General features: G+C 44.7%; 1 protein-coding gene across 5 annotated transcripts in view; it reads left to right on the top strand.

Moving 5' to 3' along the window:
• The window catches only part of KMT2E (lysine methyltransferase 2E (inactive)), a 1,466,695-nt gene that overhangs the window by 390,600 nt on the left and 1,052,770 nt on the right, over window positions 1-23,325 (top strand). For all 5 annotated transcript variants that reach the window (XR_011202375.1, XM_069229869.1, XM_069229870.1 and 2 more), the window contains one exon: window positions 15,283-15,512. Coding sequence is in view for 4 of the 5 variants with exons in the window: in XM_069229869.1 (XP_069085970.1) it covers window positions 15,283-15,512 (230 nt within the window). In the remaining variant the exon portion in view is untranslated. The remainder of the gene's footprint in view (window positions 1-15,282; window positions 15,513-23,325) is intronic.

Here is a 23,325-nt window from a genome sequence, read left to right as displayed (position 1 = left end):
GGGGTTCCCGCGGACAGGGAGTCCAAGAGAATGGACCAATCTGCTAAAAAGGTGTTCTCTTCATGCAGCATGGCCCTTAAGTCAACAAATGCTACCTGTATCCTGGGAAGGTACATCTATGCTCTGATGGACGACGCCAAGACACACTCTGGATTACCTCAGGAGGTTCTTAACCTTTTGGCGGACGCTCGGGCAGCGGCGACCCAGGTTATCCAATCTGGGCTTGACACGTCAGACTCTGTGGCCAGGGCTATAGGCACATCCATAGTGTCAAGACGGCATGCCTGGCTACGGTCTTCAGGTTTTTCTTCTGGTGTACAGACAACCCTACTCGATCTGCTCTTTGATGGGGATAAACTGTTTGGGACAAAGACTGACTCTGCCTTGGAGCAGTTCAAAGAAAGTAGGGCCACAGCAAGATCCTTGGGCTTACAAGCTTCCACCTCTACTTCCTTGAGATCGTTTAGGAGGTTTACGGGGTTTGGGCATGGCTCTTCCTTTCGAGGGAGATTCCAGGCAGCAGGACAGCAACCTACTACTGCTCACCCCTATAGATCATTTAGGGGAAGGGGTAGGGTTTGTACCAGAGGGGCCACCCAGCAGCACTCTGCCTCTGCCTCTTCCTCCGGAGGGGTGCAGCAGGGAAAGCAGCCTTAGTCCTCCATCACTCCCTTTGCATGCATCTCCTGTAGGGGGGAGACTATCTCAGTTTCTCCACATGTGGTAGTCAATAACATTGGACTCCTGGGTCACCGATATTGTGGGGAAAGGTTATACTCTTTCCTTTCAGGAGTTTCCCCTTCCCATCCCTCCCCGCCCATCCTTCTGTTCGGAAGACCATCTTCTTTTACTACAACAGGAAGTTCTAGTCCTTTTGTCGAAAGGTGCAGTAGAGTTGGTTCCAGAGCAGGAGAGGGGTCAGGGCTGTTATTTAAGATATTTCCTGATCCCCAAGAAGGATGGTCGGTTGAGACCAATCCTGGACCTGAGGATTTTGAATTGGTTCGTCAAGCAGGAAAAGTTCAAAATGCTGACCCTAGCACAGGTTCTTTTGGCATTGAACGAAGGGGATTGGATGGTGTCTGTCGACTTGCAGGATGCTTACTTTCATATCCCGATCCTCAAGTTGCACAGGAAGTATATCCGGTTTGTGGTGGGGTCGCAACACTATCAGTTTGCGGTCCTTCCGTTTGGTCTTACTTCGGCACCTCGAGTCTTTACGAAGGTGAAGGCGGTGGTTGCGGCAGAGCTCAGAAGAAGGGGGATAGCAGTATTTCCTTATCTGGACGATTGGTTAATCAGAGCCAAGTCTCTGGAGCTCCTGCGGTGTCACCTACAGTCGACAACCCAGTTGTTGTTCCATCTGGGCTTTTCGGTGAACGTGCCCAAATCTCACCTGGAGCCCTCAACTCCTCCTGTTCATAGGGGCAGTACTGGACACAACGTTGAATCAGGCCTTTCCTCTGCCGCAGCGGGTTCAGGACATTCAGGCGCTGATTCCAGTGTTCCAGGATGGGGCGGACGTTCCAATCTTCAAGGTCCTTTGTCTGCTCGGTCTGTTAGCTTCTTGCATTCTGCTGGTCACTCATGCACATAAGGGCTCTTCAGTGGTGCCTCTACAGGCAGTGGTTTCAACACAAAGGGGGACTTGAGGAATTGATAAGGATTTCCAGAGACGCTGCAGCGGATCTTCAATGGTGGGCTGCGGTCGACAGCCTTTTTCAAGGAAAGCCGTTTTTGCTGCCACCTCCAGTGGCCACAGTGATAACGGATGCCTCCACTCGATTGTGGGGAGCTCATCTGGGGGACCTGGAGGTCAAAGGCCATTGGTCTCCAGGAGAACAGAGGTTTCACATCAATCTGTTGGAATTGCGGGCGATACGCCTGGCTCTCCAGGCCTTCCTCCCTTCCCTTTGCGGACGGTCAGTTCAAGTCCTAACGGACAACACTACTGCGATGCGGTATATAAACAAGCAGAGAGGAGTGGGGTCGTACCTTCTCTGCAGAGAAGCTCTACGGCTCTGGTCCTGGGCTCAGGACCATCGGATTTGCTTGTTAGCAAACCATTTGGCCGGAGTTTTGAACGTGCGTGCGGACAGTCTCAGTCGGCGCATTTCGACCGATCACGAGTGGCGTCTTCATCCAGACCTGGTCCTTTACATCTTCCAGGTGTGGGGGTATAGACCTGTTTGCCACTCTGGAGAACGCGCACTGCCCGTCGTTCTGCAGCCTCCAGTACCCGGTGCAAGGAGCTTTGGGGGACGCGTTTCAAATGTCCTGGAAGGGTCCGTTGCTTTACGCGTTTCCCCCCATACCCTTGATTCCTCGGGTCCTGAGGAAGTTTCACCAAGATCGGGCCCAAGTCATCTTAATAGCTCCGGATTGGCCAAGAAGGGTATGGTATTCAGACCTTTTCTAACTCTCTTTATGGCCTCCGCTCCGTCTCCCTCACAGGGCAGACCTCCTCTCGCAGTCGCAGGGGCAGGTTCTACACCCCCCACCTCCAGAACCTGCACCTACATGCCTGGAGATTGAACGGGGCAATCTGAGTACTTTTTCTCTCCCACCTGAGGTGGTGGACGTTATATTATCAGCTAGGCGACACTCCACCAAATCTGTCTATGCAAGCAGGTGGGCTAAATTTGTGACTTGGTGTGGAGAGAATCAAATTGATCCCTTACGTGCCCACTTATCTGACATTTTGTCGTTTGCGTTATCCTGGGTGCAGAGGCGTTGTGCAGTTGCCACTGTTAAGGGTTATTTTTCCGCTCTGTCAATCTTTTTGTGCCTTCCAGACCAACCCTCCCTGTTTAAGTCCCCAATTGTTTTGTGGTCATTAGGGGTCTCATTAACAGGTTCCTGACCACTCCTTTCGTTATGTCGCAGTGGGATTTGAACTTAGTGTGAGCTTTTCTGATGGGTTCACTTTTTGAACCGATGCATTCATGTCATTTGAGGTTTTTAGTTTTGAAAACTGTTTTTCTAGTTGCCATTACATCCGCTAGAAGGGTGAGTGAGCTCCAGGCTCTTAGTGTGGAACCCCCATATACTTCCTTTTTTAGGGACAAGGTGGTGTTAAGGACCAAGGCGGCTTTCTTACCGAAGGTTGTTACACCCTTTCATTTAGGACAGTCCATCACACTTTGTTCCTTCTATCCTCCACCTCATCCATTAAAGGAGGAAGAGAGGCTCCATCGACTTGACCCAAGAAGAGCATTGAGCTTCTTCGTCGACAGGACGAGAGAGCTCAGACAGGACAATCAGCTCTTCGTCGGTTACGTGGGGAAGAGGAAAGGCAAAGCTGTCCACAAGAGAATGCTTTCCAGGTGGGTCGTTCGTTGCATCAAATTGTGTTATTCTCTAGCAAAGAAGGAACCTCCTGTGGGGTTAAGAGCCCATTACACCAGGGCTGAGGCGGCCTCCTCGGCCTTAGCTAGAGGTGTTCCTTTGATTGACATCTGCAAGGCTGCAACTTGGGCATCCCTCCACACATTTGCTAAACATTATTGTTAGGATTCTGAAGTAAGGAGGGATGGCCATTTTGCATGGTCAGTGCTGCAGGATTTCTTGGTCTGACCATTCTGGCACCCACCACCTAGTGCAGTACTGCTTTGCGACTCTATTCTTTAGGTGAGGAGTCCACAGGTAGTTGTATCCATCAGAAGAACAAGTTACTTACCTTTGGTAACCCCTTTTCTGGTGGATAGACTAGCTACCTGTGGATTCCTCACGGTCCCACCCGCCTCCCCGTTGCCTGGTTGGGCTTACCAAGATATCCTTGGGTGAGCATCTGTATGTTGTTGATATGTATATACTGATGCAATGATTTATATATGTGTATATAATTGTTTATGTGTGTATATATATATATATGTATTTATGTGTAGATATATAGATATATTTCGTATTGTAGGACTGTATACAGTAGGATGTTTATTTCTACTCGTTATGTTTCCTATTGGTTGAATTAAATGATGGTATATAAGTTTGATTGATGTGTTCATGTCAAATATGTAGTGTTGATGTTCACCTGTTCGCCTCAAAGGCACGTAAATAATGGTGATAACTGACGTCTACACGTCGTCGAGGACCTCTTATTGCCTGGATGACGTCATACAGCGTCACGTGGGAGTCGGGCAATTGTGGCCTCATCGTTGACGTGCAGAGCTAGAAGAAAATTTCCGTTGGATGCTGCCGCATGGGGAAACTTCTTTAGGTGAGGAATCCACAGGTAGCTAGTGTATCCACCAGAAAAGGTGTTACCAAAGGTAAGTAACTTGTTCTTATACGCCAATTATTTCCTTTTATACATAACTAACCCAGTGACTACCATTCCGACGCTCTTCCGACTCCTGGATGATTATGGTGCCCATTCAGGCTATAAGATAAACAATGAAAAATCAGTACTGTACACCCCCCAAAAGAAGCGAGAATCTCTTCTGTTGCCTTTGGGACTTCAGAGAAGGGGTTTAAAAATATATGAATATTCATGACACTGTAGAAAGAATTGTGTTTCCTCTGGAATGTGGGCAGAGTACTGCTTGACTTTCACGTAGATGTTGCTAGATGGGGAGGTCTTCCTCTCTCATTAGCGGAGCAGGCAGTAATTTTTAAAATGATTAAACTGCCCAAATTGTTACATGTTCTTCAAATCACACATATTACCTGGTCCCACTAACAATATTTACGAAGATTAACAGAGAGTTGACAGTCTTATTGTGGGATGGGAAACACCCACATATTTCACTTAAGACACTGCAGCGGAGCAAATACAGTGGTGGGCTGGCACTGCTAGATTTAGAAAGTTATTACTGGCCAGCACACCTGATCAGTATCAATAATTGGATTTATGCCCCGAATGACCACCCAACATTTAGGCTCGAGAGGGCTCTGCTATCACACAGATTCTCCCGCCTGCAACACAGGTAGCACTAAAATTCTGGGTCAGCGGGGTCGGGGCAACTAAAAACTAGGGTGGGCCCATAAAATAACCAAGGAAAAACACCCCTTTGGAGGGGGACATGGTTGAAAGGAATTGCAGAGCTGCAGAGATTGGAGGGTGAGATGCCATAGGTATTTTGAAGGTGGGTGACACCACTAAAGACAGAGACATCATGTCCATCCCTCTAACGCAGGCAAAATACTAGTTACACATGTCCCAGTTTGTGTTACGCTCAGCTTCGACATGCCTGGAGGGCAGAGGGGCTGGAGAGAGTGGACATACAAGGCTATGCCCCCTTGGAGGGGCGTGCCTTACTGGACTAGTTAGACAGGGGTGCTGTCTCCGCAATATTCAGAACTACAAATAATATCATGCCTCACACTTTAGGCCCGCCGAGAGAAAGATGGCAAACAGATGTGGGTAACCTAGAAGATGTGAACTGGGAGGCAGAGCTAATACGCCCTCAGAAGGTAGCTATTAAGGCGCGTCTAGGCTTGATACAATTTAAAATACTTCATAGAGTGTATTTTGACTGCCGCAGACTGCATAGTATGGGAAGGGTGTCCTTACAACCGTCTCTGCTGTGTGGATGCCATAGGATCCTTTATTACTACCATATGGAAATGCCCAAGAATCCATGTATACTGGCCTGAGATTATTAGGGAACTCTCAGCCATGTTGGAGGTGTTGATCCAGCCTGAGCTGCATTGCGTGTTGCTGGGAATCCTCAATGACCGACCATGCCTTTTGCATGCGGGGCCTCCTGGTGACCAAGAGAGATGTGGCTAAATACTGGGGAGTGCCAGAAATATCTTCTATGCAGGAATGGGAGTAGGGGTCTGAATTTATACAAGGCAGCTGAGAAAGTTACATATCACAGCAGAGGCTGCCCTCGTAAATTTGATAAAATCTCGGGGTTGTGGAGAACATACTATGGATTAGGATCATGGGTGGGGAGTCCAGGTACCTAGTCGGGGATGAACAGCGGCCAGGTGAAATGATCGTGACCATGGTATTACTTATTGTGCATTGTACTGATCTTAATTTATCACAATATTGACGGCTGTAAGTTCCATCTTACGAAATTCTATGTATAAAATACTGGTACTGGCGGGAAGTGACTGTACTACCTTCAGTGTTTCATGTGATCATATAAAAAAATACAATACAAATATTTTAAAAAAGATTAGGAGGAGCTTTGTAGATGCGAGATTTTTTTATATGTGTGGGATTTTTTATCCTTTTTGTTTTTTGTTTTACTGTTTCCTTGATCCAGAGTCATCAGTAAGATTAAAAGGGAACCAAGCACCTTCACAATGACACCTTTGTTACTGCCAAGGCAATTTTACTTCACTGATCTTCATTTCTCTGCCAGGCTTCTGATCAGACTTTGGCTACATGCAGCTCTCCCTCTTAGGCCTCTTCGGCTTCTTCATCATGACTCATGTTTAGAAGTTTACCAAGTTTGGCTTTGAAGTGGCTGGAATTCGGTCACTAAGGCCCCCTTACAAGTGGACCATGTTTGGCAGGAACCAGTATGCCCGCAATTTTGGCATGTGAATTTCAGCAGGTCAGACCAGGTCAAATTTACAGAGAAGAAAATGTACAGTAAATGTGGAATTTGGGGCACAAAACACCAAAATTCTGCATTCTATGCCTCATTGCTCGTAATAGGTGTCGTTCATCACATGGTCACACCTTTTTAATTCCGTCCTATTTTAAAACTGTAACAATTACTCCTCCTGCCAGGACAATCGTAACAAGGGCCTGAGACGTACCTTAAAGAGATCCATTACAGTAAGTGCCAGAGCTTCGTAATGTAAATAAAAAAAAAAAAAGACCCACACATTTAGGTGGAAGAGGTTTTGAGAGAGGTTCACTGAACACCTGACATCTTACTAAACCAGGCGATCTTCTACTTTATTTGGCCCTCCTATCTAAATACGCGCTGTAGTGCTGTTTTTAAACGCATACATTTTTTCAAGAGTATCGCGATTCTGACAAATCTATGACTCAGCTTCACAGTTTTTGTCGCCCATTGACAAAGAGTTAATGAGGAGTCTTTTCAGAACATTTTGCTCCACCTTGCGGACCTCTGAATGCGTGTGATTTCAAAAACCTTGTTTGCTCCGCGTTTTCAGTCTGTTCATAATGCTGCCATCAACTCTATATCAACTATATATCTTGCAAATATGTTTTTTTGCTTTGACATCTTCCAGACAAGTTGGGAGAATACAAGCCTTCACAATAAAAGAGTCTCACAATGGACACGTACCCGGGAAATGGATGAGCATTGCAAGGTAGCTGTCGGGTTGCATTACTTTTTGTCTCATTAACCTCTGCTTTTATATTATATATGTATGTCACATATATGTAAGAGACACAGGGCCTGATTACAACTTTGGAGGACGGTGTTAAACCGTCCCAAAAGTGGTGGATATACCACCTACTGTATTACGAGTCCATTATATCCTATGGAACTCGTAATACGGTAGGTGGTATATCCGTCACTTTTGGGACGGTTTAACACCGTCCTCCAAAGTTGTAATCAGGCCCACAGTGTTTGATTGCGTATATGGGTATTCACTGGCTCAAAAGCTCAAACCTACTGAAATTCGGCAGCTGAGGTATGCTGTGGAAACAATTGACACAATAACTTGCGTTGCCTGCCATGTTTTGATCTTGGTACTGAGTTTCTTTTAACGTGACATTTTGAAATCAGTGTCTTTTGTTTATTTTGTATTTTCTGCATGGTGGATTTCTGCATGGTGGATGATGTGAAGTTCTGGAATGTAGTGTATGCATTGTATGTCATATCTAGTACGTTTTTGTTGCTTTTGCACGTTTCAGCTAGTATTATTTAGTTTCTGATTTGTTATTGTTCAGTAAAACATTTTTTTTTACTTTAAGTCACTTAAAATCCAACCCCTGGTTCTACAAAACTGCAGCATGGGTTGGTAGCAGGGCCTAGTTGCACCCAACCCACTGCGGTGGCCAACCTTACTTTCAACCGTGTGCAGCCAGTGTGGGTCGCAGGCCTGGTCTACCAGGTGTTGCGACCACCCCAGTATGGGTGGCCATCTCTCACAGCGTATAGGTTTTTTTCTTCATAGCATGGCCTTTGGCCAGGTCTTGTTTCGTTTTTAGGGTTTCTTAACACTTGTTTTTTCTTCGGATTCTCAGACCGTGGTGAGGTATTGCAAACCCAGGGCAAGTTTTCATGCTAGAGTACTGCGAACGTCTTGAAAATTATTTGACCCATGGCTGATGTTCGGGGGGGAGCTCCGGTTCTGAAACCATGAACATGAATCCCATAACAGTAAGGCATAGGTTCGTAAAGCTTACCTGTCTCGGACATGAAGCGTGCTCTGGCCGAGGATCCTTTTCACGATTTGCTATACCTTGACACTTACGAAGACACCTGGGATCCACAATACTAAAACAGGTATCCCGAATCAAGGGCACCGTTTTATGTTTTTGCATATAACACAAATCCTGCAAAAAATCCACGTATTCTGCAACTGTTAACTATTTATTTATTTAAACCACGGGAGAAGAGTGGAGCTTTGAGAGTCCCCACACTTTGTCCTGCAGGTCAAGATGTGCTCATTCTGCCCCTTTCTGTGACCTTTAAAAATTCACAAACTTTTTTTTTTGGCACAGCACACTACGTCTTTTAAAGAGTGTTGGGATCATATTTTGCTTTAAAACCACGGAGTCTTTGAGTCGTTTTCTCAGCCTTACTGTTTATTTCTGTTTGTGTCCTGCTTGCTGCTGGAAGAAAGCTTTAAAAGACTCGCATGTTTTATGTGTGATTGGCTGTCTGATTTAAAAACTGTGACTGAGGGAAGTTCTGTGGTGAATGACTCCTGGTGTTTGCGGAGTACAATACCTTTACATACAAACAGTTACTGTCCTGGTGACCAGGAACATGGCGTCGCTGGTCGGAGCCCATTTGCCAAGAATATTGATTGCTGTGTAAAACAACCTTAAAATTAACTTTGCGGATCTAAAAAATATATTTGTAGGAGTGTAAAAGCTATTCTTATGTGGAAGAAATTCCAATGCGCAAAGATGGAGATAAAGGTTAAGGGCCAGATGTAGCAAGGTCAGAATTTGCAATTCTGAAATTGCGAGTCGGTGCACCGTCTGCGACTCGCTATGGGGTCGCAAAGACCCACCTCATAAATATTAATGAGGTGGGTCGCATTTTGCGACCCCATAGCGAGTCCCTGCACTCACAGGGATGGTGGCCTGCTGAAGTCAGCAGACCTCCATGTCTGTGACTGCTTTTTCAATAAAGCATTTTTTATTTTATTTTGCAGCCCGTTTTCCTTAAAGGAAAACGAGTTGCAAAATAAAAAAAATAACGAAACCATTTGGTTTCGTTTTTTCAGTGTAGGCAGTGGTCCATTGGACCACTGCCTGCTCTGAAAAAACTTTTTGGGCAACATTCACAAAGGGGAAGGGGTTCCATGGGGAATCCCTTCCCTTTTGCGAATGAGTTACCACCAGTGTGACACTGGTGGTAACTGCGAATTGCTTTGCGACCGCATTCGCGGTCACAAAGCAATTCTGCATTGCGATGCGAGTCGCAAATAGGAAGGGAACACCCCTTCCTATTTGCGAGTCGCATTCACAATTTGCGAGTTGGTACCGACTCACAAATTGTGAATGTGCATCGCAGAAGGCTGTTTGCATGGCGCAAACTGCGATTTTTGCAGTTTGCACCATGCAAACAGCTTACTACATCTGGCCCTAAGTGCGGATGGCCCAAAGCCACGCAGTGTTCGCACAGAGAGAGGGAAGCAGCTCACCGATATCTTTCCTTGGTTGAAAAATCCGAGACTGTACACCTGCATGTAGAAGAGAGTGAAGGGGAGAACTTAAAATCCAGGAGATTATATATCCACTCTCGATCTCCAGGATGCATACTTCCACATTCCTGTACATCCATCCCACAGAAAGTTTCTCAGATTCGTGGTAGCCGGCAAGCATTTCCAGTTCAGAGTTCTTCCTTTTGGCCTGAAATTGGCCCCCAGAATCTTCACCAAATATCTGCCTATTGGTAGCATTCCTCATAAAACAGAAACATCAGGTATTTCCTTATTTAGACGATTGGTTCATCAAGTCACAGGCGCAGAGAGCGACAGAGGTCTGTGTACAGCTATTTGGAAAATTAGGCCTCACTATCAACCGCAGCAAATCAGCTTTTCAACCTTTGAAAAAAAATTACCTTTCGGGGTGCAGTTCTGGACACATCTCACAACATGGCAGCTCCTACAAGGGAGATACAGAAAAACACGAATTTCCTTGGCCAGACTGGTTAAAAAAAGAAAGTCTGTTTCAGTTCGCCTCTTCAAGTCTCTATTAGGGATGATGTCTCCCTGCATCCCACTTGTGCCATCTCAGAATAACGCCCCCTTCAAGAGCAACTAGGCAATCAGTGGATGCAGTCCAAAGGGTCTGTCAACAATGCAATTAAAAATTTCAAAATTCAGTCTTGGTGGACCCAGGAATCTCACCTGTCAGTGGGTATTTCTTTCCTCCCTCAGTCAGCCCCATGGGTGATCACAACCAACATTTCCCTGGCAGGTTGGGAAGCCTCCCTTCAGGATTTACGAGTCAGAGGCAGGTGGAAGTAACATCAAAAGACCTTCCATATCGCTTTCCTGCCAGAGATAAAGAATTCATCAGTACTCATACATACTCATACATACAGACAACACTACAACGATGCACTATATCAACAAACAGGGAGGGACCAAATCTCTGCTCTTATCTTGAGAATCTCAACATATCTGAAACAGGTTCATCCTACAAGGAGTGCATCTTCGAGTCAGAATGTCATAGCAGACTCTCAGCAGGTTGACAACATCCAACCACGAATGGGAATTGGATCAGAGAGTGCTAGATCACATATTCTCTAAATGGGGGCAAGCCAAACCACTCCCCAGAAAGCAAAATGCCAATTCTTTGTAAGTCGGGATCACACCCGGGCTCTTTGGGGAATGCATTTTCAATGGCATGGTTAGGAATTTCTGCTTGTGCTTTTCCTCCCGTTCTCCTCATTCCAAGAGTCCTAGCCAAGATCAAGAACGAACACTCCAAAATTCTTCTGATTTGCCCCGGCATGGCCTCGACAACACTGTTATACAAAGCTGCTTCTCCTCTCAGAGAGCCTCACCATCCCTCTACCAGTAACACCGTGCCTGCTAATAATGAGCAATGGTCAAGATCTCCACTAGGATCCAGCATCACTTAAACATTTCCCCGGACTGTATAGTCATTCCTGCCAGACCTGCAGCGGATAGTACCAACAGAACTTACCGCCTTAAATGTAAGAAGTTTTGCATATGGTGTAAACAAGCTCAGGTGCACCTGTTCTCATCATCGCCGGAGCAGCTACTCCCTTATCTTCCCCATTTAGCAAGAGCGGGTTTGGCTAATGCTTCAATTAAAGTCCACTTGGCTAGAATAACCCGTTATAGGCAATCAGAACTCGCCATCTTTGTGGTCGATAGGGATTGTCCAACAGTTTCTTGAAGGACTTTTTCGTTCTTTCCCACCAGTCAGACCATCTCCACCGTCTTGGCAACTCAATGTAGTTTTGTCCCAATTAATGAAGCATTCATTTGAGCTTATACACAGGGCTGGCTTAAAATTCCTGTCATGGAAGTTCGCTCGTCTTCTTGCCCTGACCTCTTCTAGAAGGGTTAGCGAAATCCAAGCCTTCACTATTCCAGACCCTTTCTTACAGTGTAGGGAAAATAGGGTAATACTGCGAACAAATCCAAAGTTCATGCCCAAAGTCCCTTCTGATTACCACATTAACCAGCCAGTAGTGCTAAAGTCATATTTCCCAAATCCTTCAACACCGGTGGAACAGGCTCTTCATTTCTTGGATGTCTAAAGATTGCTCAAGTTTTATCTAGACAAAACAAAGGACTTTAGAAAATCTAATCAACTGTTCGTGGCATTCAGTGCCCCTAGGAAAGGTCAACCGTTTTCCAAACAGGGGTTGCAAGATGGATATCTAGTGTAATCGATTATTGTCACAAAGCTGCAGGAAAGCCTCTGCACAGGCCAATGCTTGCACATTCAACAAGGGCTGTTGCAGTATTCACATCGCTGTTCGCTGGTGTGCTCATCCAGGACATTTGCCGAGTGGCTACCTAGAAGTGCACACACACTTTTACAAAGCATTACTATTTAGAGGAAATGTCACAAGGAGATGTAGCAGTGGGACAATCGGCGCTGTGGCATCTGTTCAAGTAACGGTGAGCTATTGTATTCTTCTTTTTCCCTCCATCCCAGTATATGTTCCTTTCATTGTATACTAATTTTTTCGTCCTTTGACAATACACTTGTTTGTTAGTTTAGCACCCTATAGTAACATATTGTTTTAATAAGGGTCAATCACTTGAAGCTTTCTTTACCATTCATAGTATTGGTTCTATCAATCGATACATGAATGTTGATCATACAATGTGCTTCACTACTGCTTGCTATTCTGATTCAAGCATGTGAATCTATGAAAGTTCCAATACTGGATTAAGAAAATAAGTAATTTATCTGTAACTGTAGCTCTCCAGTATAAGAATATTTCATAGATTCACATGCGACCCTCCCTCCTCCCCTGGGAAACTCACCGTTACACGCTATCTACCTCAGGTACTATAGCACTTGAGCTTTGGAAAATCTGAGGGACTGGAGCTTCTCACAAGAGTGTTCTCTAGAACAGGGCAGCCTGATTGGCTGAAACCTAGGTTTGGTCTCTTTTCTCAAATTGACAAGGATAGACTACTAAAGTGGGAGGCCGTAGGCCTTCATACACTATAGTTATCATTGCATTGCTATTATAATGTACTGGGGACTCCCATCTCAACAACAGGGAATGATTCAAGCATGTGAATCTATGAAAGATTCCAATACTGGAGAACTACAGTTACAGGTATGTAACTTATGTTCTTCTTTTCACTTTTCTGTGTGGTTACTTTTATTTTATTTTTGTAAAGCAGACATGGGGAGTAGGGTGTGTCTCTTTTAGGTGTCTGTCTCAGGCTGCCCTCAAGGCATAGCCACTGTGTAAAGTGATATTTCTTCCAGCAGGAAGCACTAGGTCTGGCTTTAAGCTGGGGCACCCACAACATGGGCACAATGAAATGTGAGATCTCAGCACTTGCCTGTCCTCATTCTTCATGATCAGCAGTTGAGGACAGACCTAGCCTAGAAACATGCCTTGCCTAGAAACTTTCTCACATTTTAAAACAGTGCAGTCCCACACCTCACCCCTGCCGTCCACCAAATGTCACTGCTTGGGAAGACTAATTTGCATCTCCTTGTTAAGCAAAAAACCTCAAGGAATTTCTAAAGGTAGCCATGCCTCTCTCTGTTCACTTCAGTGTTTAGGTCTCCTCCAACCAGCTTCAGGAATTAAGACTACACACTTCCACTGAGTGGGAAGCTATCCTTGAGCTCATGCTGTACCATGCTAAACCAGGGGCATGCAAATTGGTCCCACTTTGCGTTTGTGCTTAATTCTATGAGGCAGACGTTAACATCAGAATATCCCTTTCAATGTTTCATTATTTACTGAGTATATTCTCTCACTTTGCTTGAATCACAAGGTTATTGCTTCATTCAAGTACAGCAATAAGCTCTCAATATTTCCGTTTATATACGTCCAACCATCACTTTACACTTCTAACCCCTGAGCTGGTGATCTGTCCATGCTGAAGCAGTGGTCTAGCAGTAACCTAGCATTGGACAAGCTGTTCACTTGATTCTTGTGTCTATCAAAAGTACTTAATATAGAACTATCTCACATGTATATAATGATTGTCTACAGTTTTGCATTCTCAAAATATACTCTCAATTTCTAAAACCCTGCCTAAAAAGTTTGACCTTGACTGAAACTTCCAATTGTCTCCTCTCCATTTTTCTTTAAAGGTCCCCCTCTGTACTTCCCATCATCTGCATGCCCCCATTCCTGAGTACAGCCTACTAATGATGTTGTTCGCCTTTATCTCTATTATTGTATTTCTGCAGATTGCTTTCACCTCATCTCAAAGATCACAACATGCCCTTCTTTAAAAGTCAGAACCTGCATTCTAATAAAACCTAATCTCCTCTAACTCATCTACTAATCCCACCATCCATCTACATTCACCAACTAATGATCATACCTGTCTGCTGCTAATTTAATCCTCCTCGGATGCACTGGAGTAAATGTATGGAATGGTCTCCTTGAGAGCACAGGGCTAATGCCAGTAACCACTGGATTTACTGCTATACTTCGGTACCTGAGCATCATGCTTCTTACATTAAAGTGATCCTGGATAATAAGCACTATATAAATGTAATTACACTACAATACAATGTTTGTTATCAATGTAGCAAAGGAAAGACCGGATCACACTCCTGATGAATACCTCATCCAAATTCTAGCTCCTGCACAAAGATCCAAACACATTGACATTCAAAACTGAGAGGCGCATTATGATATTGTGACAGTTAGGACTCTGAGTGAGCTAAAAAGACAGTACCTCAACTTAAATGTATAGGGACAGCACACTTTTTGCATAAAGGTTTAAGATGGAATGAAGTACAAACCCTAGTCTTATCCCGGGATCCTGTTAGTTAAAATTATTGTATTTTGAGAGACTGATGATTTCTTGATTTTTAAGTTTCATCCAGTGTTATTATTGATGTTTTGTCTTATGGCGAAAGATTAGGCACCATGACTATCAATCTAAAAGTAGTTTAAAAACTGTTAAAGAATTTATGTAGTGTTTTAAGAAGGAGATGTAATGGGAAGTTCACATACCTTTATTTTTAAAACACATTTGATGGATTAAAGATAGTCCAGCAACACCAGAATAAAGACTGTGTGGTGTCAGTCCTGCAATTAAATATCCTCTGTTTTATGGTTGAGCACAGGCCTCTGTCTAATCATTAATCACTAGGCAGATTGTTCTGTGATTATCTGCAACTGGAGATTTTGCAAGGTTCTTATAAATAAATATGTTGCATCACAAAATTAATGTCTGGTTTGCAAAACAATTGTGCACAATTTGCAGCTACTTTTGACAACCAACATTCTAGTAGATCTATCCCTTAGTCTACAGTATCTTAATATATTTAAAATGTCCCAATTTATACTCATTTTTCATTATGAAAAGTATTCTGGGGTTTCACACAATTTGCAACTTTTCAAGTCTTTGTAATTTCCACAAAGATTCACACAAGCTAGAATTAACATTAAAAGCAATTTTTCTGTACTGATACTTTTAGCTTAAATATTGACAAATGACAAATTATTCTTTTAAACCATTTAGGACCATAATTATGGTGCTCGTCCGCCACCAACACCTCCAGCGTCTCCTCCTCCTGTTGTCCTCATCAGTAAGAATGAAAGAAGCACTTGTACTGCTCCAAATTTTGATGAGACCTCCAGTGCCACTACCATCAGTACATCTGAGGATGGGAGCTATGGTACAGATATTACGCGGTGTATCTGCGGCTTTACCCATGATGATGGATATATGATCTGTTGTGATAAATGCAGGTAAAATTTATTCAGTAAAATATTTGTATAACTTGATTTATTTTTTATTTTCATTATAAAACGATCTATTTTGATTTGCAAGAACTTGATTCCACAACTGATGTACATGTTAAGAAGCAGTCTCCACCGAGATATGTTATTTGTCAACCTAATACTCTCTGATTTACAGGTTTAAATCTTACCTACCATCATAAAATGCATGAGTAAAAGGTATTCAAAGGGTGTCCAGATAAAAGAGAATCCATGCCTTGTGCATGGTACAATAACATTAAAAGTTAGCTGACTATTGGTATGTACTTCCCACCCAGTACAGGAGGTTTATTCTCAGCAGTATGTCATGAGCAGGCTGATAAGTACTCCCCTGAGGATGAAGTGTGATCTTCAAAGTTTTTCTCTGCCTGAAGACCTTTATACATTGCAGTGTTTTCACTTGATCATGCAGGCTCTTATTTGTTTCTGGGATGTAGTTTTTAATTATTCCTCCTCGTCCTCCATCATCTCCCCAGCTAATTCTTTTTGACCAAGTACAGGTAGCCTGAACTTCAGTATTCATAAACATGGTTATTTAGTGGATTTGCCAGAGGCAACAGTGCTACAAGTTTTTTTTTTTCTGTATTGAACAGGACATATGAAGTTCCAAAATCGGTCTTTAAAATTATACTTTAGGTTTCTTTCTTGATAAAGACAACGCTATAGACCCCTGTGCCTGATAATTCTAAATCTCAGGACCCTCCTTTCCAGCCAGTAGTGCAGCTCTCTCTATGAAGGGATACACTACCTAAAAGCACTGACACTGTAAAAAGAGCTGACATTTAAGCTGAACGGGACCTGCTTCATTCCACTATACAGTTCCATATTGTGATTAAGAGCATGCAATTGCTTGATTTGCTTCCTCCTTCTAAGCCTGTTGCTTCTGGGCGGTTATGAATTTTGCCCCTTTGACTAAGGCTGTCTGTTTTATTGATAGAGCAGTTCACCATTGAAGACATGGCCTACGCATGGGTGTGGCTGTTTAGGTCGCAGTCTACCAGACAGCACAGCTATCTATGTATGGAAAAGATATCTTTGAGAGTTTCAGAAACTTTACCTAGGAATGCATTCTACCTGTCTCTCGCTACTGGTTTTGTGGTTTGTAACTCACATTATCTGGCTTTCAGTTTGCTGACTTTATGTGCTTAAGGCTCCCCAGCTTGAGTGTCCCTCCCCATATGAAAGTCGTGTTTACAGAATTCTTCCGAGGTTCAATCAGAAATTTGTAAAGCGCACTATTCACCCGTGAGGGTCTCAAGGCGCTGAGGAGTGGGGGGAGGTGCTGCTACTGCTCGAACAGCCAGGTCTTGAGAAGTTTCCTGAAGATAAGGAGGTCTTTGGTCTGGCACAGGTGAGTGGGAAAAGTGTTCCACGTTTTGGTGGCGAGGTGAGAGAATGATCTACTGCATGTTGTAGTTCTGCGGACACGTGGGACAGTTGCGAGGGCAAGGTCGGGGTGTAGAAGGAGAGTTGTCTGTTGAGGTATTCTGGTCCGGTGTTGTGCAGTGCTTTGTGAGCGTGGGTGAAGAGTTTGAAGGTGATTCTCTTGTTGACTGGGAGCCAGTGCGGGTTTCTCAGGTTTTCTGTGATGTGGCAGTGTTGGGGGATGTCCAGGATGAGGCGTGCGGAGGCGTTATGGATTCTGGATGCATTGCAGCCTCTTATGGAGTTTGGCCGCGTGGTTCCTGCGTAGAGGGCATTGCTGTAGTCCAGTTTGCTGCTTACGAGGGCTTGGGTGACTGTTCTGCCGGTTTCAGTGGGCATCTATTTGTAGATCTTTTGGAGCAGGAGGAGGAGATTGCGTTGACTTGCTGGGTCATGGATAATGAGGAGTCCAAGATGAATCCTAGGCATGAATGAGCTTGCTTTGTTGAGGATGTGGTGAGGGCAGTGTTTAGATGGAGAGCCGAGTGGATGGTGTTCATGATTTCGATGATGTCGTTGTCCTTGACGGGGTGTCCAGGAGAGCAGGAGGTTGGTCGGAGGTGAATCTGTGGTGTTGGTGGTTGCCGGCGGGGTCCGGGTGCTGAAGCGGTCGTCGATGTCTGCAATCTTGCGGTGGAAGTAGGAGGCAAGGGAGTCGCAGAGGTCTTGGGATGGCAGGATGTTGTTGGCGTTGGAGCTGGGGTTTGGAAAGTTCCTTCACAACGTTGAGCTCCTTGTGGCTGTGTGTGTTGTTGATTCGGTCTTTAAAGGTTCTCTTGGTAGCTCGGATGAGTTGGTGGTGTCTGTGGATGGCGTTTTTAAAGGCTGTGTGGTTGTCCAGAGTCTGATCTTGGCGCCACTTTCTTTCGAATCTTCGGCAGGCTTGCTTAGATTTGTGGAGTTTGGTGGTAAACCAGAAGGCCTTTCTGTCTGTGCGTATGTTGGAGGGATTCTTGACTGGGGCGAGAGTATTGGCACAGGTGTCGACCCATTGCCTGAAGTTGCGGGCAGTTGCATCAGTGTCGATGGTTGGGTTCCGGTAGAGGGTCGTGATAAGTTAGTCTTCGGTGATCTTGATCCAACTGCGGTGGTGGATCCGTTGTGGGTTGTGGTGTGTTGTGGGTTTCTTGAAGGAGAAGTGGATGCACCAGTGATCTGTCCAGTGGAGTTCGGTGATGTGGCTGAAAGAGACGTGATTGCTGGTGGAGAAAACAGGGTCGAGTGTGTGTCCTGCAGAGTGGGTCGGTGTCGTGATGAGCTTTGAGGCCGAGGTTGGAGAGGTTTTCGAGCAGGGTGGCGGTGTGGTTGTCGTTCTTGAGGTGGAAGTCCAAGTCTCCGAGGAGTATGTAGTCAGTGGATGCGAGAGCGTGCGTGCTGATGATGTCGGTGATGGAGTCACTGAACTGCTGTCAGGGGTTGGGGGTCCTGTAGACGAAGGTCCCTCAGAGAGTGGTGTTTGGGTCTGTGTGGATCAGGAAGTGCAGGTGTTTGGTGGTGCTGAGGGTGTCTTAGGTGCTGGTCGTGATCCTGAGGGTGTTCTTGAGGATGATGACAATGCCTCCTCCTGGTTTGTTGGAGCGTTCTCTGCGGGTGATCTTGTAGCCGTCCGGGATGGCTATGGCTTTGTCAGGCGCTGAGGAGGGGTTCATCCAGGTCTCGGTCAGGAAGGCGACGTCTGGGAGGCTGAGTCGAGTAGATTCCATAGCTCTACTGCGTGCTTGTGGACAGAGCGGGTGTTGAGGAGGATACATCTGAGATGGTTGCGTCCTGCCTTGGTGGGTGGGTTGTTGACGTGGAGGCTGGTGAAGGTGCAGTTCCGGCAGGAGAAGGGTCCGTGGGTGGTCCTCGGGGAGGCTTGAAGACAGGCGGGAGAGCGGCCGGTGTTGAGGATGTGGAGGGTGGTGGCGTCGTAGTGAAGGCCTGCGTGGCGGCGGTGGGGGGGGACAAGAGCCAGAGGTTCTGGCGCTGGGTGCGGTCCAGATGCAGAGACCGGCTTGCCTTTGGCGCGCCGCGTCGTGGCCATCATTAAGTAGGGAGGAGGAGAGGGCAGCTGGGAGCAGGGGCAAAAAACGGTGTGAAAAAGGGGGTGGGCCAGCAGCGGTGGAAGTGCAGTGTGTGAGAGAGAGAGAGAGGAGGGGGGCAGGGGCAGCAGCGGTGGGGAGAGGGAGAGAGTGAAAGTGAGAGGGGGAGCGGAGTGAAAGTGAGAGAGGGAGCGGAGTGAGAGAAAAACAAGGAAGAGTGTAGCGCGAAGCAAAAGGTGCACAAAGGGACAGAAGTGAAGCAGAACAGAGAGCAAAGCAGAGAAAAGGAGGAGAGAGGCAGAAGGTAGCCTAGTAGGAAAGCAGTGCTCTCTCACTAAACACCAGGGATGAGGTGCAGGCAGAAGCCTGTGGGTGGAGGAGGGCCTCAAACTTTTGACAGGGGTCAGGAGTTCAGAGGAGCCAGGGAAAGGGCTCTACTTACAAGTTGGAGCCACGGGAGGCAGAGCAGTGCACTGACCAGGTCAGTGATATTGGCATTCTTGCATGCAGTACCACAGCTGCGTGTACTATTTTTGCAGGAGATTACCTTTAACCACTAGGTTAAACAGTTTGAAGCCGTATACACTTCATGCATCCACAGCTTTTTCTGCCGGCAGGATGTGCTGGCTCAAAGAAGTAACAGTACTCTGCTGCAGGGGATACGAAGTACAAGAGAGAAGCGAAACTGGAACCAATAAACGAGACATCTCGTTCAGTCCATCCTCTGCGTGGGTGATGAGTACAGCGCCGCTCCCGGTAATGTACCGATCTCCTCTCCCACCTTTTAATATTCTCTTGACTATTTGGGGAAAGGGGTGAAAGTGTTAACAGGTGGCAAAACGGAGCATGACAAGCATTGACAGAACCTGTGAAGTTCCGGATACTAGATGCTGGGCTGGGCATTTTCAGTCAGAGCAAGAGAACTGCATGCTTCCCTTTGTGCATAATCAAGCACGCAGACAGGTGCCCATAAAAACTAACAACTGTCAAATCAGCGCAAGCTCCAAGTGCACGCAACCAATGACACACAAATGCCCATTTCTCTAGTATTGGGTCTTTTATAGATTCACAGATTGAATCATTCCCCATCGTTGAAGTGGGAGTCCCATGGTATATAGAAAACAGTAATTCAAAAAAATGTACGTTTAAGTTTATGCAAAATGCATTCACTATAATAGCTTATCAGTGTAATTAGAAACAATCCAAAGTCCAGCCAATGATGCAACAGCACCTTGTAGAACTTTCACCACAGAGGCTCCAGTCTCTCAGATTTTCTATTGCACGTCCTGTGATGGGAGTCTTCCTGAGCTTTGCTCAGTTTATAGTTATTCTGACAGCAATTCTTCTGCAAACCAGCATTTTTACTCTTGACCCAGTGGACTGAAGCTTCTAACTTCATGTCTACTACAGTCAATAAAGGATAATTTCACCGCTGCTGTACCTGTGGAAAAATGAGACTCCACTCTGAAGACCCTCACAAGAACTTCATCTATTGCTTTCACCCGGACCACCAGGTGAAAGATTGTAAAATTTGCTGTACTTTTTTCACAAAACTCTAAAGGATAGAGAATGTAGAATTCTGCTGTGGCTGCAGGTGCTTAAAGCCAAGGAATGTCCTCTATCTGATGAGGACAGTGACACTACTTTAAAGACTGTGGCATCAAAAGAAAAAGAGATGTGTTGAGAGTGTAAGGCAGCAGGGAAAACCATTTTATCAGGTTCAAGTGCAGAGGAACGTCCACCAACCTTTAAAAAAACAAATTGCCTCAGAAAAGGGTTATTTTGAACCCTCCACACCGTCTGCCATGGCTGTATAAGTTTAAAAAACCTACCAGGTCTCTTCCACCATCTACAAAAACACTTCTCTCACCTCAGACAACGCAAAGCTCATTCTCATCGATGACACTGTCGATGAGCACCTCGTCTGCAGCAGTCTCCATCATCACTGCTACCACAGCAACAACTAAGTTTACTTCGCCAGCATCACCCTTTTTTTGTTTTTTTTTAAGTCCTCATTCTACCACCCTCGCTTTGGTAGAGAGAAAAAAGAAAAGGCGAGGCCTTTAATGTATGCCTCCAAGTGCGAGGTCCACAGTACTGCTGGGCCACCCCACCTGTTCTACACACTGCAATTTTCCCCACCGACTGCCATCGACCACATCTTACTATTTTATTCGGGACGTGATCATAACCAAAGAGACACCCAGTTAGGTGAGGGGAGTTTTAATCATTGGACTTAACTTTCGAGAGGAGGAAACCAGAACACAGCAAAACAAAAATTACACATCTAAACACACTCCAAACTTATTAACTACTGATAAGCATTTTCCCAATCCACCCAAAAATTGTCTCTTCTACTAAGAGGACCACATTGTTCCATTTTGCATAATCGATTTACTGATAATTGCCAGTCCTGAACACGGGGGGGTAATGGGTTCACCCATTTACAACATATTTCCCGGCTAGCCAAAAGCATTAGTACAAACAACAAATGCTCTTGCTGCACAGTCCTTTTCTGACACTTTATATCTGGTTCGCATACTCCAAACATCACCATAAGAAGATTTATTCTTAAACTACCACCAAAAATTGCCTTAAGAATACTTCCTATATCTTCCCAGTATTTACTCAAAATTGAGCATTGCCAAAACATATGAACATCATCTGCATTAGTTTCCCCACACCGTGAACAATTTTTATTGGATTTCCAGATAGCCGTTAATCTAGCTGGTGACCAATATACCCTATGTAATGTAAACAGATGATTCTTCTTCAATCCCGCAGGTTTAATAGTACACCACAACTCCGAACATGACTTTTGCCATAAAGACGTGATTTCTAGGGTAGGGAAAATCCTCCCCCATTTCAACACAGGGAGAGAAAAAACATCTTCTATTACTTCCAACTGTACATGATACCAGAAGGCAATCTCTTTTTTAATACATGTCTGATTCAATTTCCCCTCCCACGAACTCCTCCCTATTTCTCCTACTTGGCGAGACTTGACCCAACTGGATAACTGAAGATACTTAAACTTAGAAATTGTCCCACCTGTGCACTCCTGGAATGCAAACCAAGATATTAATTCGGAATCTTCCATAATCTGCCCCCATCTTACCACACCGCTAATTCTCAATGGAGTTGATAATTTATCCATAAGACAATCAGGGGTACCGGGTGAATCCCAAATTGGAGCAGAACTACAATAATAAGTTATCCCTAACACCTTCCGAAATTGTATCCAAACCTTACAGGCATGTCTGGGGATCTTCAAACGCACCTTCTTAAAGTACTTTGGGTGTCCAAATTTATATAAACAATTATCAGCTCCTTCCGCAAGATGCGCCGTCAAAGCTCTCCAAACCGATAAAAACTCTGACTTCTTGTTCAATAACACTCTAATATTTTTTTGTTGAAAAGCCAGATAGTACTTATAAAAATCTGGAGATGCTATACCCCCCACTCCTTCTTTCTACTTAGCTTTTTCCATGATATCCTTACTCCCTTAGAAAACCAAACAAATGAGGATAGGTCCCCCTGTAGTTTTCGAAACCAACCCACCTTAAACTCTAAAGGAATAGTATTAAATAAGAAAGTAAACTTTGGAAGAATGCACATCTTTAATATGTTAGATCTTCCAATTATAGAACGTGGAAGAGCAGCCCATGCCTTTAGAAGCTTTTTAGTTTCCATATAAGCTCTATCAAAATTAACCCTAGCCACATCACTAAGATTAGTTGTAAACTGAATCCCCAAATATTTAATCTCCTGTTTTAACTAAGGAAGAAACATAGGCCATATTCCAACACATAATTTCCGTCTTTTCTGTATTTATGCTATAACCTGAAAATCCACCAAACTGCTCCATCAATGTATTAATAATGGGTAGAATACCCGCCACATCACTAGTATATAGCATCAGGTCGTCCGCATATAATGCTACTTTCTTTTCCCAGCCCCAACTCCGAAACGGGGGAATATCCCTGCAAGCCCGTAACAAGATTGCCAAAGGTTCAATATATAAATTAAAAAGCAAAGGAGACAAAGGACAACCCTGTCAAGTACCCCGACTAATCCTAAATTCCTGAGATAGCAAACCATTAACCAAGATTCTCGCAGATGGGTATCTATACAGTTCCCTAATAGCCCTAATAAAAGGCATTCCCAGTCCACCTATTTCCATCACAACCTGCAAAAAAGACCAATTAACACGATCAAAAGCTTTAGCTGCGTCGAAAGTCAAAACCGCCAATGGAGCCTTTTCTTGTAACGCTAAATCTACTGCGGCAAGTAACTCATGGGTTAACTCATAAAGTTGTCTACCCTTCATAAAGCCC

Source organism: Pleurodeles waltl, chromosome 4_1, assembly GCF_031143425.1.
Source record: "Pleurodeles waltl isolate 20211129_DDA chromosome 4_1, aPleWal1.hap1.20221129, whole genome shotgun sequence".
Lineage (NCBI taxonomy): Eukaryota > Metazoa > Chordata > Amphibia > Caudata > Salamandridae > Pleurodeles > Pleurodeles waltl.
This window is presented reverse-complemented; position numbering and strand designations above follow the sequence as displayed.